The 20,868-nt window shown below is 41.9% G+C and overlaps 1 protein-coding gene across 3 annotated transcripts in view; it reads left to right on the top strand.

The window, feature by feature from the left end:
• dctd (dCMP deaminase) overlaps window positions 1-20,868 on the top strand; it is a 79,554-nt gene that overhangs the window by 4,273 nt on the left and 54,413 nt on the right. For all 3 annotated transcript variants that reach the window (XM_079998689.1, XM_079998688.1, XM_079998687.1), the window contains exon 2: window positions 3,751-3,850. In XM_079998689.1, coding sequence (XP_079854815.1) covers window positions 3,751-3,850 — 100 coding nt within the window. The remainder of the gene's footprint in view (window positions 1-3,750; window positions 3,851-20,868) is intronic.

The raw sequence follows: 20,868 nt of genomic DNA, 5'->3' as shown, positions 1-20,868 counted from the left end.
AACACTTGATGCAACCTCATCAGTCACAAATATCCGAAGACCCACTAATCCTTCTCATGCCAGGAATAGAGTGTTGATTTCAGGCCTATGTCATTTTCTGGCCCTCTCATCGGCCACCTCTGGCCTCCCATGAACAATGCATACTCTCATGCATGTAAATTGTAACCCCACTTGCCTCTCTTTGTTTCTCTCTCTCCTTCTCTTTAAAGACCGCCTGTTATTTTTTGAGTGAACTGATATTTCTATATCAGCACTCCCTGCTGCAATACATTGAATCTCCCATAATTTTTGACAAATAACTGATTTTAGCATGAAGAGTTCACAATTTCAAACTGTAAAATTATACTCATGTTAAATTAACAATTTCTTCACACTTGCTCTACCTCACACCCCCTGCTTAGTAATGCTCCTGGAAAACTCATGATTTCTACAGATATTCTGAGCTGCTACTTTACAGCCGTGGCAGTGCAATTTGAATTTAGGGACAGTCTACAAATTACAAAAAAAGTTTCCAATTTGCAATAACTCTATCATTACAATACTTTTTAACCAACAATCAAATTACAAATGGTTAAATTTGAAAGGCTTCACGTTACATGGACATTGTTTTATATCCTAGGGGTTCCCAAACTGGGGTGCCCGGCCCCCTCGTGATACCCTAGCAGAATGTTAAAAAAATAAAAAGAAATGTGCCGGTCAACATGTCCTAGAAGATTTCAATTTCCCAGACGAATGGGAGAGATTCCGGTCAAATACTATCAGTGTTTATTGAGCTCAAAAACAGTTGATAAGCAGGCTATATAGAGAATGACATCAAGGAATGTAGATGTATAATATTTATTTATTTATTGAAAATTTAAAATAAAAAGTCCTGTCAGTAAACACCATTTAAAAAAAATAAATACAAATTCAGAATATTACTACTTAAAATCAAATAATTTCCGTTCATAAACAATAAGTAACAAGTGCAGCCGCTTTAATTAACAATTCACTAAAATAAACTTTTTATCCAATTAAAAACAAAATAAATACGGCAAGTAGGTCTAAAAATAATAAAGTTTGTGGTGCTGTCTGTCTTCGTTGGAACGTCCTGTCGTGTTGGAGAATTCTCACTGCGTGGTCGGTGAGGTTTATCTCCCCGCTACAGGAAAACAAACATTAGTTTGTTGTGAGTTTTAAAGACATTTATTCTGCAGAATAAAGAGAAAGATACCGATGTACTTCAAAACAGTGGTCTGATCAGTCTAGTTTTACATTTGGAAAAAAGCTTATATACGGAGAAAAGGTTGTGCCTATTCTGAGACTGGCTATGTGATTCGCTGTTGCCTTTCGTAACCGCTGAAAACATGTTTGACAATGAAAGATATCAAACACTATCATAAAATGAAAGCATACATTGAGTGTTTACACAAGTGGCTCTTTTATGAGCTAGAAAAATAGATAACTAAATCAGTTGTGCCAGTTGTGTGCAGGAATGTAAGGAGTTGGGAATAATCACCGAACAAAACATGCCCCTTAGCATTTAGACATCGCTTGGTTGTAAAGCAATAACTTTCATGAGCATTTATCATCTTCATTTTCTCTCGCAGTCGACATATTTTACACAATTATTAATTATCATTTGCTTTGGGTTCGAACTGAAATATCATCTTTCATCTATCTTTGTCTCTCAGAGTTCTAGGCACTGCGGCTCTGTCTCTGCTCCGTGTGTTTCTACTGTGTTTACAAGCCAAACCTGACCACAAGGGAGGGGTCGAGCCTTAGTTATATATCGACAGACATGATTGGTCGGAGGTGAAGCTTTCACATTAGCATTAGATAGTCGAAATTGATTGGCGTCCCTTTGCAACTTGCAGAGCGCGTAAATTAACATATCTTTATTTATTTATTTATTTTTATCGAAATTATCCACCCAGCACTAATTCAAATTGTACTTAAGGGCAAATTTTTTTCACCCGACATAATGACCGGACAAATTGAAATATGTCGGACTTAAACAGACTTTACCGGTCAAAAAACGGAAACGCTGACTCCTAGAAATTGCGGGGGGTCTGCAGCAAAGTTATTTTGATTTTATATATGTTTTTTTATTTTATTAATTTCCATGCTTTAATGTGGCATTTCATGTAAACAGGCTTGTTTGTCAACTGACTCAGTGCGAAGGAATACGATGAACTATGGTGGCTTGTTTTTGGTGAAAATCCCGTGAAATACATTTTGATAAAGATTATTTCGTTTTTTTTCTTTTTATCAATCAAATCATAGTATGACTATAAATCATTGCACTGCTTTTCAAAAATCTTCCTTTCAGGTCAAATTTGTTTGAATTTAAAAATTGTAATTAACTTCACAAATATAATGCAATTAATCATGGTTAATTATTTTAATTATTTAACAGCCCTCATCTTTTTTTAATTCATAAATTAAAATAACCTCAACTCCTGTATGATAGGCCTATTTTAGTCTGTCTGTCTAGATAAATTTTGTTATTTCTTTATTTATTTTTTAATATGAATCCCCTGCTGTCAGCATGCTTGGCATACAACAGAGTATTTGTATGCCATTGCATCTAGGACAGAGTTAATCTGAAAGTGGAGTTCAACTTCTCAACCTGGAATGCCACTCTATCTATTCTTTAATCATCAAGAACTGCTGCAATAACTGTCCTGTGGATGACCTGTGGGATGAAGAGCCCCGCTTTTTGTTACATAGTCCCCCTTCTATGGAGAACGATCTTACCATGTTTTGTCTATAATTCTTGGTCTATTTTGGTACCGTTCAACGTGGAAGAGGAAAAAGGGGGCTGGATGGGTTTACAGCTAACTGACGCACTATGGGTCACTGAGTGGCTCTTATCAGGTCTAACTATCAGTCTCCCAGGATGTAGGAGGATTCAGTTCCTGTTTGGTTGGTGTTATTCTAACGTTTTTATGTTGCAGGTGTGAAACAACTATGCTGAAATGACAGTTCTCCATATCTCTCCAGTTCTACAGTTCTCCAGTTCTCCAGAGCCTTGTGTTGGAGACTCAGCAATAAAACAGTGTTCTTATCCCCTCTCTTTGAAAGTGGCAGATAAGAGTTTAATCCACAGACCTAGAATGTCCGAGAGGTCCAAATGAAATCCTGTTTTACGAGAGGACTGTCCACTACAACTTTATCATGAAAATCTCCATTTATGGGCTTGTATACAACCATATTGGATTTTGGTGACCATATTGAATTCAGCGTTCAATTAAATCAGATAAATGTTCAATATGAATATGGAGAAAGGTACCTAATAATAAAAAAGGTCATTGTATGATAAATATTAGATTCAAGGGAAAATCTGAGTTGGCCCCCTCGCCTTATTGCAACAGGAGGATCAACGTATGCAAAATCTACTGAACAATCCTTGATCAATTCAAGTATTTCATGGGTTTTCAGTAGAAAGAAAATATATATAAATAACAAACTTAGCTTATTCCACACAGAAATCTTAAAAGGTGCCATTATTATTACTAGCAATATATGGTGCCTATATGTTTTGCCAGAACTGTATAACTGTTGAGATTAGTTACAAGTTTTAACAAAGTAAAGGAAAACTGGACTTACCATTACATTACTACACATCACCAATAAAAACCACCCTCTTCGGTTTTCCCCAGCCAAACAACAATAATTCACCAATTATCCATATTTAACCTCTACCTTTTTCCCCATTCATGTGTCTGTCTTTCTCTCTCTACCTGCTTTTCTATCTACCTCATATAGCAGTGTAACCAAAAAGAGAATGGACTACTTGGAGTGGCCTGAGTACTTCATGGCAGTGGCCTTTCTGTCAGCTCAGAGAAGCAAGGATCCCAACTCCCAGGTACATCAAGTAACAATGCACAACAGTTTTTGTTAGTGGGTGTTAATTACAGTGGGGCAAAAAAGTATTTAGTCAGCCACCAATTGTGCAAGTTCTCTCACTTAAAAAGATGAGAGGCCTGTTATTTTCATCATAGGTATACCTTGACTATGAGAGACAAAAAGAAAATCACATTGTCTGATTTTTTTAAATAATTTATTTGCAAATTATGATGGAAAATAAGTATTTGGTCAATAACAAAAGTTAATCTCAATACTTTGTTATACACCCTTTGTTTGCAATGACAGAGGTCAAACGTTTTCTGTATGTCTTCCCAAGGTTTTCACACACTGTTGCTGGTATTTTGGCCCATTCCTCCATGCAGATCTCCTCTAGAGCAGTGATGTTTTGGGGCTGTCGCTGGGCAACACGGGACTTTCAACTCCCTCCAAAGATTTTCTATGGGGTTGAGATCTGGAGACTGGCTAGGCCACTCCAGGACCTTGAAATGCTTCTGACGAAGCCACTCCTTCGTTGCCCGGGCGGTGTGTTTGGGATCATTGTCATGCTGAAAGACCCAGCCACGTTTCATCTTCAATGCCCTTGCTGATGGAAGGAGGTTTTCACTCAAAACTCACGATACATGGCCCCATTCATTCTTTCCTTTACATGGATAAGTCGTCCTGGTCACTTTGCAGAAAAACAGCCCCAAAGGATGATGTTTCCACCCCCATGCTTCACAGTAGGTATGGTGTTCTTTGGATGCAACTCAGCTTTCTTTCTCCTCCAAACACGACAAGTTGAGTTTTTACCAAAAAGTTCTATTTTGGTTTCATCTGACCATATGACATTCTCCCAGTCCTCTTCTGGATCATCCAAATGCTCTCTAGCAAACTTCAGACGGGCCTGGACATGTACTGGCTTAAGCAGGCGCACATGTCTGGCACTGCAGGATTTGAGTCCCTTGCGGCGTAGTGTTTTACTGATGGAAGCCTTTGTTACTTTGGTCCCAGCTCTCTGCAGGTCATTCACTAGGTCCCCCCGTGTGGTTCTGGGATGTTTGCTCACCGTCCTTGTGTTCATTTTGACCCCACGGGGTGAGATCCTGCGTGGAGCCCCAGATCGAGGGAGATTATCAGTTGTCTTATGTCTTCCATTTTCTAATTATTGCTCCCACAGTTGATTTCTGTTTCTGGTGTCCTTTGACAGCTCTTTGGTCTTGGCCATAGTGGAGTTTGGAGTGTGACTGTTTGAGGTTGTGGACAGGTGTCTTTTATACTTCTAACAAGTTCAAGCAGGCGCCATTAATACAGGTAGCGAGCGGAGGACAGAGGAGCCTCTTAAAGAAAAAAGTTACAGGTGTGTGAAAGCCAGAAATCTTGCTTGTTTGTAGGTGACCAAATACTTATTTTACCGAGGAATTTACCAATTAATTCATTTAAAATCCTACAATGTGATTTCCTGGATTTTTTTCCCCCATTCTGTCTCTCATAGTCGAAGTGTACCTATGATGAAAATTACAGGCCAGGAGTAATCATACCTTTGTCAGTCTAATTTTATGTTTGACCACATCTGTCCCACATTTGGGAGACAGAGTGTGGGACATTCACTTAGTTGTGTTTGCGTTTTTCGTTTCATACAAGTAGGAAACTAACAAAAAAATATAAAAATAAAATCAGTCTAGTTGTTTTTCTCTCCATTTCCTTCTGTCTCTATTACACAGCTCTCCTGCTCTCTAAGACGGAGTGGGACCCTCTTAATTATGTTTCCATTTTTTTGTTTCATACAAGTAGGAAACAAATGACAATAAATAAATATAGAAAAACATAGAGGGAAACTGGTACGAAAAATACAGCGCGGCATGCATGACACATTCTGGAGGAATCAAAGCTCCCCTCCTATTCAGTTATGTGTGCGTTTTTCGTTTTCAATACAAGAAGAAAAATAAGGAAACAAAATTTATCAAAATCTTCTGTAAATCTCTGATCACCCTGAAACTAGCACTGCATCCTAATGTGCCATTCAGAATTTCAACAGATTCTATTATTTTTTAGAATATTATAATCACAATATGTTAGATGTTATTGACATTGCATTTATTTTTATTAAATGATCAAATTTACCGGATTTATATTAGTTAGGATTATCAGTTTCTCTATCCAGCCATTGGCCGGAGGAAAGCCAGAGGCTCACCACAGGTTCTCCTCAGACCACAACTCAATCTTTTGCTGAGCCCTGTTGTTTCTCCTCATTTTCGGATTGCAGTGTCAGCTTTAGAAGATAAGGTAATTCATGTATTTGAGTTACCATATTTCCTCAAATATAAACAGTTACTCAAATAGAAACCAGGCCTCTAATAAATGCTGGGTGTGTGGTCAAAACAAACAAATAAAGACCACTAGTAGTTCAAAGGATGAACTACCAGTGGCTGTTACTCAGCATGTGTACAGTATGCTGGTTAAGCATAATGTACATTCCACTGCATTACTGTAAATTGATACATTTATGAATGCAATCATGCTATTCAACACTTTGTTGCCTTCAATTTCAAGATACAGGTGTTGGTATTCCTGCTGGGCATTGCTGCCTGACGCACCTCCTCCAGTGCCTTTTGAACAGGTGTGCTGTGACACCCCACTGAACACCTCTGTGGGCATAAACGGGTCATCAGCTGGGGACCACCACTCATCAACGTTTCGCACCTTTAACCCCAGTACGTCTCGCGGTGGCGGTGCGATGGCAGGGATCTGTCCCTGCCACCCCCTGCTGATGCTCTAGGTGTTTGTCCCCCAACCCTTCTGCTTTCTCCTTAGCCACAGCCAGAAGCTGCCTTTCTCCGCCTCCTCTGCCAGCTCTTTCATGGCTTTCCGATGCCCAGCTCCTGTACATCCCATGTCGCGGAGTAGACGAGCAGTTGAGGAACCTACGAAGCCCCTACACCCCACTTCCACAGGGCAGATAACAGCTTTCCAGCCCGCCTCCCTGCACTCTGCCGCCAGATCAGAGTACTTGGCGCACTTCCGCTCATAAGCAGCCTCCATACCTCCCTCCCATGGTACAGTGAGTTCCACCAGGAGGACTGTCTTACAAGCCTCTGACCACATGAGGTCTGGCTGCAGGGCTGTTTCCACAATCTCCCTTGGGAACTGGAGCTGCTTCCCCAGGTCGACCCTCATGGTCCACTCACTTCCCGGTGAGAGGAGTCTTGCTGTATCTCTCTGGCGGGAGGGTCTGACACTCTCTCCTGCCCTCGCAAACAGGATGGGATGTCGTCCTGGAGCGGAAGGTCTGCTGTTTGCCTCCTTTCTGCATGACTGACACCTCTGCCAGCTTCTTCAGAACTTGGTCGTGTCGCCACCTGTAGCGGCCTTGGGACAGCGCTGTCGTGCAGCCCGACAGGATGTGCTGGAGGCTTGCGTTGGTGGTATTGCAAAGGGGACAGGTCTCTTCGGCACCAAACCATTGGTGGATGTTTCGTGGACAAGGCAAGGTGTCATATGTTGCTCTGATCAGGAAGCTGAGCTTAGCTTGGGGGATCTTCCATAGGTCAGACCATGACATGGACCTGTCTATGAGACCTTCCCATGACGTCCAACGTCCTTGCTGGCCCTGGGACACTGCTTTGATGTTAAGGCGTTCCTGCTCAGTTCTTGCCACTTCTGCCACCACCATGGCTCTTCGGTCTTCTTTGGAAGCCTTTGACCAGAACAAGGGAGTATTGCCCCTCCCAAGGCCTGCTCGACCCTGCTGGACTCTGCCGACCACCTCGCGGTGCTTCAGCCTGCCGATCGCCATGTCGACCTCTTCTTGGGCTTTCCACTTTCTTCCCGTTCTTATCTGGGTGCCCGCTGCTCTCACCAGCTGGTCAGTGGATTCCCTCAGCTCCAGCACCAGCAGAGCCTTCTCTTGCTTGTGACACGCTGATGGATTGCAGTGGTAGTTGTAGCATGTTCCTACCAAAGAGGCCTACGTCTGAGAGGCATTTTGGTAGACCCAGCCACTTCCTGATGTACGAGTTTGCCAGCCCGTCCATCTTGTTTACCACTGAGGAGGGGATTTCGCTCATCTTCAGTGGCCACATCACCCTTTGGTACAATATGAACTGGTAACACCATACTTTGTACTTTCCTGGGAGTTGGCTTTGATTGATCTTGGCCAGGCCATCTGCGAGCTGCTTCCTCACCGTCTCCCCCATCTGCCTGTCAGAGAGCTCTGCTGTGTAGGTGCGACCCAGGCTACGGACAGGTTGATCTGCCAGCAATGGAATATTCTCACCGCCCGCGACAGAGATGGTGTTGTCGCTTCTGAGTCCTTTCCTGATCGACAGACTGGGGTTTGATCTTCATCCTCGCCTAGCTCACAAGCTCATCTATCCTCTTCAGCAGTCTTGTTGTGCATGCTGCTGTCTGGAGTATGGTGGTGATATCGTCCATGTAGCGTCTCACTGCTGCTAGCCTTTGTCCTGACGGCAGTTTCACTCCTCTGACCATCTTCCTAGCCCCTATGAGGATGATCTCGAAGGCTGCGACGAACAGGATAGGCGAGATTGAGCATCCCATGGCAATGCCTACTTCCAGCTGTTGCCAGCCTGTTGTGAAGTCCTGATGGGTGCAGCACATCTGGAGGTCTCCAAAGTACTTGGCCACCAGGGCTCTCATTCAGACTGGGACATGGAAGAAATCCAAGGCGAACTCTATGAGTTGGTGGGGGACCGACCCATATGCGTTGGCAAGGTCGAGCCACACAACATGCAGGTCACCTCTCTCTCTTTTCGCCCTTTGGATCTGCTCTCATATGACTGCAGAGTGTTCCACACACCCTGGGAAGCCTGGCACACCTGCCTTCTGGCAGCTGGTGTCAATGTACCCGTTTCCTGTGAGGTAGCTGGTCAACCTCTTGGCCAGGATGGAGAAGAAGATCTTCCCTTCAACATTCAGGAGGGCGATACCCCTAAACTGGCTGATCGTACTGGAGTTCTGCTCCTTTGGGATGAAAACTGTGACAGCTCTTTGCCATTCTGAAGGGATGACTTGGTTTTTCCAGGCCACTCTCAGCAGATTCCAGAGGTGTCTCAGGACCCCTGGGCAGTACTTGTACAGCTTGTATGGTATCCCGTTAGGGCCTGGGGCGGAGGCTGCTCTTGCCTTCCGGACCACCTCTGCTACCTCGCTAAGTTTGGGGAGGGCAGCATCAAAGAGGAATGCTGGGGGAGCTGGGCGAGGAACATAACCAGGGGATCCCAGTGGAGTTGACTTCACTGGGTCACTGTACTGCTCCTTGATGTAATTCTCCAGCTCAGACTTGGGAATCTCCAGCTTTCCGCTTCTCTTGTCCTCTAGCAGCTGTCTGACATGCTTGAAGGGATTTTTGAAGAAGTTACTCCTCTCCTTCTCCTTCCGCCTTCTGCGCTTAAGGATGCGCTCTGCCCTCCGTAGGCCGGCAAGATTTTTTTTTTTTTTTTTTTCACCTCGTCCCACAGTGGCTTCAGGCCCTCCTACTCCTCTCTGCTTGCCTTCCTCCACTGTTTTCGGAGTTGACGCCGCCTCTTCACCAACTGCTCGATCTCTCTCTCCCTCCTCCCCTTCTGCACTGGGCAAGCTTTCCGCTTTTCAGCAGTTACTCCGAATCTGCCACTGCATTCATCATACAGGATGTCTCCAGTGCGGTTCAGCTTGGCTTCCACCTGGCCGCACAGTGAATGCTCCAGGATAAGGCTGAGGTCCGTGTCCAGCTTCTGCCAGACCGCAACTTTGTTGGCTTTAGGCCATTTGACCATCTGCCTCCTTCCAGTTTCTTTCCTCTCTGTTCTCTGGCTTTGCTCGTGGATGTTGGGGTTGCTGTGTGTTCTGTGTGTGTCTTCATCAGTGCCACTCTCGGAGGCATTGGCGTCCATCAAGGGCCCTCCTGTGTGCTCCACCTGCCCATCTCCAGCAACGGTGGATCCCTCAGCGCTGTGGTTTGCAACCTGGCTTTGGGTTCCTCTTGTCTGACCTGCGGTTGCAGTGCAATGTTGCTGCTGGCGTCCCTCTTCGCACTTCTTCCTTCCCTGGTGGATCCGCAAACCTCTGAAGGTGGTCACCTTCTCCCACCCACACCTGCATCTTCTCGTAATCCTAGAATCTTTGTCTGTGTCCGTTCCAGTCGTTACCAAGAAATCCGTCTGTTTTGGCCCTTCTTCCACCCCGCCTCTCGGAGGGCCATCGGGTTCAACTCATTGTGTGAGAGGTGAACCCTTGCCATTACATTACATTTAGCAGACGCTTTTATCCAAAGAAACTTACAATTATTCAAATACCAATGGACGCAGCCATCAGGAGCAATTGGGGGTTAAGTGTCCTGCTCAAGGTCACTACAGCATGCTAGCAGGAGGAGCCTGGGATCGAACCAGCAACCTTTAGATCACTAGACCACCAGCTCTACCTCCTACTCTATGGAAATACTTTTTTGAAGTGTATTATAAGTATATCGATCCCTGTTGCATTTCATAACGACAGCGAATGCACACACACAAGTGTAATTGACCATCTGTGCGTTATGACGACTGATCGTGTTAGATCATTTTCATCTGTATTGCTGAATCATCCTTTATTGTTTATTACATGTTTTACCTGTTGCGTCCTACTTTCTATTTTATTGTTTTTAATTTATTTTTGTAATAATCATTTGTATCATAGGCTTCCAGTCTACAACTTTTACACAAGGATACAGTACTTGTCTCTAATTGCTGCAGTACACATTTTTGAGTGACTACGAAGCAGACCGCATACAGGGCCTTGGGCCATCTCTTTGTTTACACTTAATGGCCAGTCATTGTCTGTCACCCAACAGTTCTAGCCCTGTTGGATGACAGACAATGCCCTAACACCTTACCCATACATATGCAAACGCATGCCCATTGACCAAAATCTCCACACTCCAATGGAGCAATCCACCCCTTTCTCACTGATAGGTGAAAATTCCTCTCTGTAGAGGGGGAATCAAATATCCAGTTTACTATCATATGGCGATTCATTTAATAGTTGCCAACTAATCCGTTAAGTAAACCATGGAGTTTAAACTATCAACAGCAAAACAATTTTGAGTGTTCAGAAGGACCCATATACTCTTTAGTCTCTTTAACGTTTGTACAAATTATTGTTATTATATCCCTGGTGTTGATTTTATTTGATCAACTTCTATTTATTTATTTCTAACATTTTATTATTGTGCCATTGCTGTTTTTTGAAATTTGGAAAATCAGTCTATTAGAATGGGGTTGGGGGGGGTGGGGGACCCTGACAGAGAGGCTCAAATGCAGAAATTTGTTGTGATATTTCACAATTATTTTAAGTAACATAGCAATTAGATACTTCAAAAACCCTAATTTTGAAATCAAAAGGCTAAAGACTAAAACCTATAAATCCACATACTTGGCCACTTCAAAAAAGGGGATGCAAAACTTTAAATCTAGTCACTTGAATTTATCGAGTATTGCATACCTGTTTTGTCTTACCTCTTAGAAGTATATTGTAGTGTTTGTCTTACAACACTGTCTATCTTTCTATTCATTATGACATGCATTGTTGTGGCCCACAGATATTTAAGATGTCCACTATCAAGTTGACTCGCTGTCATTATTGTCTGCATTTTATTTTGTCGTTCTTTTAGATACTTTTATATTACTTATGCTTCACTACTTCTTTCCATTTTAGATTTTCAATTTTTTGTTTAAAAACAAACTGTTTAAATACTCTTTAAATTCTCTTTAAAAATAGTGTTTTATTTTAATCAATACTATGCCCTTATTTAAGGTATTTTGTAAAGTTGAGTTGGCTCTGAAACTACTGGTAATGATGCTTGCATTGTTATCAACTAGTTGACAATAAACTTAAGTCTATAATTACATAGCCCTAGTTTGAGTGATCTCATTACAAAGCTATTGAACATTGTAATTTTAAAAATGTAAATAAAAAAACAGCTCCCATTTTTAAATTATAGAGCTGTGCAACATTCAATTTAAATAAATCATTGAGACCTTTTCCCATTCATATGACAAAAAACAATTGAACTTTGGAAGGTGACCTCTGGCCACGGTTCAAAGGACAATATCTCAGGTAATGAGTCAGGGTTAGGGGTGAAAATCAGAAATCACTCCCTGGAATGTGATTGTATTTTTTTAAGTTAGCGCCATCTCATGGTGACACACTGCAATTGAAAAATGGTGTGTTTGCAGTCAAAATTCAACACGCCCTGTCAGACACATGAGAAGGAGGCGAATGGTAACCGGCTGGGAAGCTCATGGTGGTTGGCAGGAACTTGGCTGCAATTCGGCTGTCAGCCGCCTGGAAGAGGCCACTTCAAGTGGCCCCTACTGTACTCATAATTTACATCAAAATGAAAATTAGGGGGGAGACCAGAAGCTTGTTCTCTTGGAAGCCATGATGTTGGAGAGCTGAATGCATTGATGTGAAAGGGATAGATGCACTAAATTAATGTCAATATTGGTCAGGGAATGGGCCTGGGATCAAGCAGATGTAGCGTAATGATGGGGAAATATGCTGGGGTTGCTGTCTCTTAAAAAAATGCATTGTTTGTTTTCTATCCAATCCATTGTATTGCAGAACCTGCGGTGTTTGCTGCATTCGATCAAGAGTCGTATCGACATCAGTTTTGAAATCATTGCACAGCCTTGTGTACATTTTCTGCTGGACTTTATTATCCCGGTGAAGCTGTGGGTGATATGGAGGACAGGCTTGTAAAACGGAGTTTGAGGTTGACACAATACTTCAATCACCTTGAAAAAGCAGATTGTGGAGAAGTTATTGTTCACAATCTTTCACACTACTCAATTTTGGGTAATGTGGGTTGACCAAAGGCCAACTTGCCAAAATCTTGTGATTATTTTGGACACCCTTTTATATTAAAAAAATGCATAATAAGTTGTTGTTGAAGCTGGTGAAGGTAATGAAACGTAATCAATAATGTGAAGTAAGGACATCCAATATGATCAAATACTGACTGGTACACGGTTTTATTTTGTAGAGCTTTACCATCTTGGACATGCTGATCGATGCACATAGCAATCAGTGTCTCATTTAATGAGCAAATTTGGTTATGTGTAATACCCCTTTCTCTCCGCATCAAAAACTTCCCAAAAAAGTCCCGGGTCAAATGACCCGGCAAAAGACCTGGGTTTTAACGGATCTACCTCTGATAGTCTCTGATGTGAACAGGACACCCTGGTCCACCCGCTAATTTTGGCCCATTTACCTGCGGGATGTGAAGCACATTGAACTTCCATGCACTGGTGCATAAGAAGAACAACAATGTTTATTTGTCACACAGCACACCACACTACAACACATGCTTGCACACACATATGCTTTTGGATGGTGGCCGGTGAAATGGCTCCTCTGCATTTAACCCATCCTGGCTTGTCCTTCCTCCGGGGCCACAGCCAGGAGCAGTGGGCAGCATACATGGACGCGCCCGGGGACGAGTGTCCATCGCTGGTCAGACGATGATGTGTGCATGTTTTTGAGGGGGCTCCTTACTGACGTGAGGTGGAGGAAACCCCATGTGAGCACGGGGAGAACATGCAAACTCCTATTTGGGAGATAACCCGCCGGAGCACAGCGCCCCAGGCAGGAATTGAACCCAGGACCTCCTTGCTGTGAGGCAGCAGTGCAATGCACTGTGCCACCGTGCCATTTAGAATCCAAAATCAGTGAAATGTGACTGTGAAATGTTGTGGGGACACTTCACACTGCCGAAGGACCGGTTTGTGCACTCGGCAGAATGAAGTACCCGTGCAGAGGTACGCTGATTCTTTTGAATGGTTAAAAAAAACTCCCCCAAGTTTTACACTTTTATGTTGATTGTTCAAATTGCTGTCTCCTACTGTTTTATTCCTAATCAAATTGGAACCAATGCACGGCCCTTTTCTGGTATGTTCATGATGTAGAACGTGATGCACCAGAAAAAAACGGCCTTTCTCCTGGCAATGAGCAAGGTGTCATCGACTATTTTTAGCGGGTTAAGCCCGGGTCTACCTGCTGATTTTACTGTGAAAACTGCATAACACCCATTTTTGTTCTCACTTCACTCAAACCACACATAGGGGGAAAAAAAGTAACCTCTTGTCTTCATGTTACTGACCCATCTCCCACTGTGGTAGCCCTTTAATATATTAAGCACGTTGTCAGGACCCACACTTTTGTCTTTATATCAGACTCCTGCACAGACACCTCAGCATGCTTAGCAACTCCTTGAGAGCTCCAACACAGATGCGTGTGCATGTAGGGCCACACACAGGCACATCAAGTTGCTTTACGCTCCTTTCTCAATATTGTGCATTCCACTCCCTAGAAGCTGTAAAAATACACATATGCACACACATCATCCTAGCAATAGCAGTTTGTTTGAGATGGTCAATGATTAACTGTCTGAGTAGTTAGATCCATCTTTGCTATTCTGAACTGGAAAATCATTTGACCATGTCAGAATTAAAAAAAAAAAAAAAAAAAAAAAAAGTTGATTTTATGAGAATTTTCTTGTTCAGTTTCTTAGAGGATTTTATTTTTCAACCCAGGTATTATTAAAATGATGCTTTCCATCATTTATACACCATAACACAACCTTGCCACTCACAGTCCAGTGGAGCAAGCGTTTAAGCCTTACAGGAACATGTTAAATGTCCGTTTTTCGATACGGCAAAACAGTTTTTGGACAATTTGCAGGAAACTCACAATTTGTTGCCTCAGTGGATTTTGTATTTGAGTGTAGATACAAAAGATTTTTTGCCACCATGTTGTTTTCACATTTGGGGTGTATTTATTATTGTTTTAAACCTTTCCATACATGTGTGCTTGAGTTTGTTTGGGCATGCTGAGACTAGGCCACATTATAGAGTCCAAAAAACAGGTGGATCAATATCTGCAGAAGGTGAGAGGGATTCAGGAAACAGAGATTTAAGAAATAACAGGGAGAACGGAAGGATGGAATTGGAAGGGTGATTCACTCATCTGGGATGTGGTGTTAAGTTTAAGTAGGTTTTATTAAACCTGTTGTCAATTTGCCCCGTGGTAGATGGTGTCATTTAATCAAGTCTGGTGCAGTGCATGGGAACGTGCAATTCACAACATGGTTAACAAAGACTTGGACTTCAGTTTTTATTATTTCTAAAATCCATTCAGGTCCTCAAATAGGCAAGGCACCTAGAGAAGACTGAGACAAAAGCAGAGGGAGAAAGAGGCAGGGTGGCTGGGCCTCAGGGAAAGGGTATAGCCATTGAGGAAAGGCAAATGTGTTTTTAAGAGCTTATGGCTGCTTACAAAGGATATATGCTGCCCCATCCGTACCATGCTGGGAACTCTTAATTAGATGCCAGTCGAGTTCTCGTACGTTGTAGTGTGCACCAGATTTCAAAGCAAACTCCCCCAAAAAATAGCCACCCATCCACCAATAAGGTGTGCAACCCCTCAGCATCATTATATTTGGAGCAGGGTCAACCCTGGACCAATTTAGCTCCTCTGACCTGATTTTGAAGTATAGCATCAGTAATAAATTAGCACAAGACTAGTATGCTCGGAGGTGCTAAAAGTTCCTTGTTATTCATTTGGAACAGCATTCAAGATTCCATTGTGAAATGAAATGTGAATTATATGCATTACTCAGCTCAAGATATAAAATACATCCCATTCAAAGATAATGGTTTCTTGCCGCGCCTTTTTGGCCACAAACCTGGCCTAGGAACTGAGTAAACCGACTTGTCTCAAAATGATTTTGGTGGCACCGTTGTGACACTTGTGTGATTAGGTGTTTGTCATCGAGGAGGATTCTGCTCAGATATTATAATTCATTTCTGAATTCATTGTGGGTAAACAATTTGAAAATAAAGTCTGTCACTGCCTTATTCACATGAATTGCACCACTTTCATAGATAATGAGAGAAATTTTGGTAATGCTATTCAATCTCCAAACTTCCATAAGCCATCAACCTCCTTATAACAGCCCTTCCTCCCACAATCTTATTTCAGACTCAGCGGTCGGAGTTTGGAAGGAGATTTGTCATTGATAGTGAACTGAGGATCAGAAATCGTCATAGAAGTCAACGTGGTTTTCAACCAAGGTGGAAAAGAAGCATGCATCGACGTCTCTCTAGCATATCTATCTGATAGATTATTTCCTCTTGCTACAACTGAATCCACTCTTGAATGACCTGGGCAATTGACAATAGCAATAAGTCCTTAACTAATTCAGAATGTTGAATTGGTTTTCCGGCGACTGTTACAAAGCCCAGATTTTACTAAAGTCATGTGCGACTAAGAATGTATATTTTTAATCCATGCAGATTGTTACTGCTTTTGGCAACAACACAAACCCTTGTTAGTGTTATCAGTTTAGCCGCTGATGATGCTTGTAATTTATAGCCTTCTACGCACTGATCCCTTGCACAATTAATGGTGTAATTTATAGCCTTCTACGCACTGATCCCTTGCACAATTAATGGTGAAATTTTGGACTAATATGTAACGGATCTTGGCAATAGTTTATAAGTCCCAGAAAGGTATATGTCTCAGTTCAGTATATGTCTATTATCTTTGAATGTATTTTAATGTGGTTTTCACTCTTTCAGGGGATAAGTATCGACAAACATCTTGCAATACATATCCCATATAGTTCACCGCTGGTTGGCAAAACTGAAGCTTGGTGTGATGCTCCGTGTCCACCCACAGCTAGGTGTTTAACAAGAGCAAGGGAGTCTTGGAGGCAATCAGACTCAGTTGGTGACGCTACTAGTATGTCGTCCACGTACTGTAAGAGCTTTAACTGCAGCCGAATAAACAGTCGAAGAATCAATAAAAGCCATTGGTAGTCTGCGCCGTATATATTTCCCACTTCTGTACATGAATGCAAACAACTCTTGTGTGACTTGTATGTCATTAACTTTCCTTAAGTCCTCTGTAAATCTGTATTTATTTGTTCCAGACTATTGTTTTGTGATTTGTCTTTTGACAATCAGACCTTGTTATAAAGTTCAATAATTGGTCGAATTCCTTCCTCTTTCTCTTTAGAAAGTAGATATTGCTTCACAAATACTGGATATTTTCCATCGTCAATTTGAGCTTAATAAGGTGGCATTTCCTGTAATCCCACATAATTGGCATGCAGTGGCCATACATCTGATGGAACCAAAGCTAATGTCGAGGGAGGCTTGCAGTTTGATATCATTTTTTACAGCCTAGCATTGATAACATAACTATTGATAACAGCACTCTGCTATAATATCTGTAAAATCTGTTCTCACTGGATACACAAAAGGTTAAATTGAATTAGAAGTATTTTCCATCAAGGAAGTGATGTTTGGCTCCAGTACCCGAACACGGAAGTTACATAGTGCAAGTTTAGACGTTCGGAGGGCGGGTGGAAATGAAAGAGGTGCCATGCTTAATATTAAAAGTCAGTGTAATATCAATGATTTTGAAGCTTTTATTTTAAAGAAAAAAAGTTGCATAGTATTGCTTTAATGGTGGTGGCACTTCTTGTGTAATATGCGCAATTTCAGCCAGTGTTAATGGTTTATCCAGTACTCTATCATCGAATGTCACCAATGGAGCATTAATTTTCATGGTCTCTCCTTTTCTCTGTGATCTGCCTGTATTACCAATCATAGCTTCATTATACTCTTCCTCTCTTTTCCTCTTTCCTGTTACAGATGTCTTCTCATACAGTCCAGTGCTTTATCTTATTTTATCCATATTTTTTTTCTTATTTACATTTCTTTTCTTATCTAAATTAATACTAATTAAAGGACGGCAGAGGTTTCCTACACAATACAATCTAACTGTTAGGAGGACAATAATACAAGACATTACTGAATAATTTGAATCAGAGGGGTTTTAGAAGTGTGAATACGCTTCTAATGTAATGCTGACTGAAAAGGAAGTAGGTATATACCCTGCACTACGCCACTGAGTATTAATAACATTCATCTGGTCCGGGCTGAGAGGGGCAGCGGGGAGCCCCTGGCGCTCAATCGCATCATTCTGGCGGGAGATGAAGCATTGCACCGGGTAGTCTGTCAGACGCTCACCCAGTACCAACCAAAATAGCACGATACATGGGATTCAACACGACCGTTAATCTGTAAAATTTGATATTTTTTATCCAATTGTATTTTATTAAAATAGTTTTGATTAGGGCTGTCAATCGATTTAAATATTTAATTGTGATTATCGCATCGAGTGTCTATAGTTAATTGCAAATTAATAGCACATTTTTTTATCTGTTCAAATTGTACCTTAAAGGGATATTTTCAACATGGGAGTGGACACATATGCTTGCTTTATGCCAATGTATGTGTAATTGAAATCAATTAACAACTCAAAACAATGACAAATATTGTCCAGAAACCCTCAAAGGTACTGCATTTAGCATACAAAATAAGTCATAACATTGCAAACTCTAGGCCAACAGGCAACAACAGATTTTTGTTATCTGCAAGACTGTGGTGGAAACCTTGTTTATTCAAGGGAACAGCTGCTCTCACACCGAACAATGGGGCATGCCGGCAGTGTTTATACCGGAGGAACGTCCCTGGGTCCGCCTCCACAGTAGTGAATCCCGGTAAATCCACATCAGGGTCCGGAGTGTTGCCAGTTTGCCGTTTCACAGAAATGTGGCTAACTACCCTCTCTGTAGATCTTCTGGTTTTGCATCAGGGCAGCCAGCTTGTCGGTCTTGTTGGCCTGCGAGTTCACGTTCCTCATCACTATCGACGGAATAAAGTGCTTGTACATCCACCGATTAGCTTAGTGCAAGCTCTGCGGCCCCGGTAACTGTGCCGATGGCCATGGGCACACTATGCGACTTTCAAAGTAGTCAGATCGCTGTACTGTTCACACTACACAACTTTCTGCCTTGTGATCGCGAATATTGCAGTCTACATGACTGATCGGTGACATGGGGTTTACAAGATCTTTCACCAGGAAATCCCAAACGAGTCTGTGGGATCGCAAAACTACGTTTTGTCACGAAAACACGCAAAAATTTACACTGGAAATGACGCGACACCATGCGTGGGACAGGATTATTTATTTTTTATTATATTCTTCTTATTCTTAAAAAAAAAAAAAGTCTAAAAATTACAAAAGAATAAAAGCTGAATTTATATAAGAAATATATTAAAAACCTAGAGAAGAAAGGTAAAATGGTAAGTTGTGCCTGTCTCATTTACTGTAGCTCATTGCGTCACTCACAACTGGATCCCGACACGACCAGATTTTGAACACGCTTGATACGAGCTGAGCGAGCAGTTGGGGGCTTTGCTTGCGAACTCAAAAAACCTTTCGGCAAGTGGAAGATCAGGGCGGAATTACGATCAAGTTAAGCGGCAAGCACAAAGGAGGGGGTCTAACATTCTTCATTAACATCAGGTGGTGCAACCCAGGACATGGAACTGTTAAGGTGACTATCTGCAGTCGGGACATCAAGCTGCACGCGGTAAGTCTCCGACCATATTACATGCCCAGGGAATTCTCCCGTGCCCTTGTTTGTGTCTCTCCAGGGGCACACGCAGGGACGACGTGTCACTTCATTCGCTCTACTATCGCGAGGTTACAAACACAACACGCGTTGGCAGCATCTTAACTACGTGCCTGGCAAACGGTCAAAAAACAGAATGTGCATTAATGCGTCAAAATAATTTGTGGCGTAACACAAATTGGTTTTACAATTTGTGTTAACACATTATTATTGCATTAAACTGTGACAGCCCTAATTGTGATATATCAGTACACATTATATAACAGGAACCAGGAATTGATCTGGAAAGTTAAATAATTGGTAAAATAATAGATAGTTTAATAGTTAAATAATAGACACACACACACAAACAGAGTATCTTATTAATAGTGTGCCATTCTCATCTGGTTCCAAACTGCGCTTGAATAAAATATACACAAAGCTTTTAAAAAACATTGCCCTATGTTCTCTGTGATGATTGAATCAGCTTGAGACAAAATTCAAGATTCCTTTATAGTTACAGCAAATATGTGTTTCGGAAGTGATAATGTGCATAATATTAGTGTAAGATTTAAAATAGAGATGTGACGGTGTGAAAGTTTCACTCTATGATAATTGTGCTATACAATATCATGATTTACGATGTATCGGTATCATGTCTGTTTTAGGTCTGTCTGTCTGTCTGGATATAAATATATACATATTTAGGATATTTCTGATATTTAGGAGTGGGTATTCCAAGATTCCTTTGAGTGTACCTTTTTATTTGCACTTAATGGGCTATCGTTGTGTGATCCTAACAGGTCACACCAAGCCCAAACATTATGCAAACACAACAAAAATGTAGTCAGGGCTGATTGCCCTTGTGAGGGAAAAATGATTACGATCAACTATTTTGAATGAGGACAAAGGCCTCTACCTCCAAAAGGGGGTTTGAAAACATTTGTCTGTCTTCCCAGGAACCCCCCAGAGTTCATGTAAAGAGAAATGTTTTGCTCCTACAATGTCAATTCTAATATGAAAGAAACCGATCACACTTGGCCTGTTTACCTTCTATGGAGATGAGGGACACTCCTGGGGAACTGCATTGTCATGTAACCCCCATTCGGCCAGGTCAAGGTTGCAAGTACCTGTTATTTACATTCTAGGAAGGGGGGGCACCCAGGAAGACAGTTAGGGGGGAGGCAGACTCGTCGGAGACCTCTGACCCAAACCACACCCTGTTTCTACTGTATAAAGCCTCCTGTCTTTCTCTGTGATATCAGATTGATCCCAGTGCTGCTTTGGAGCAGTACTGAATCTTTCTCTTTATTCTGCAGAATAAATAATCTTGGATACTCTCAGTTTTGTCTTCTTGTAGCGGGCAGATTAACCTCACCGATCATTGCATAAGAATTTCCTTAACACCCTCTTTCACTGAGAAGTGAAAATTCTCATCATCCCCGATGGGGGGTGGGAAATTCACTGAATTCAAAGGTGTAATAGTCTAGTCCAGGGGTTCACAAAAATTTGGCTGGCGAAAAAAAAGTTACGTT

Source organism: Zeus faber (assembly GCF_960531495.2).
Source record: "Zeus faber genome assembly, chromosome: 4".
In the NCBI taxonomy this organism is placed as follows: domain Eukaryota; kingdom Metazoa; phylum Chordata; class Actinopteri; order Zeiformes; family Zeidae; genus Zeus; species Zeus faber.
Note: the sequence above shows the minus strand (reverse complement) of the source record. Positions and strands in the feature narration are given on the sequence as shown.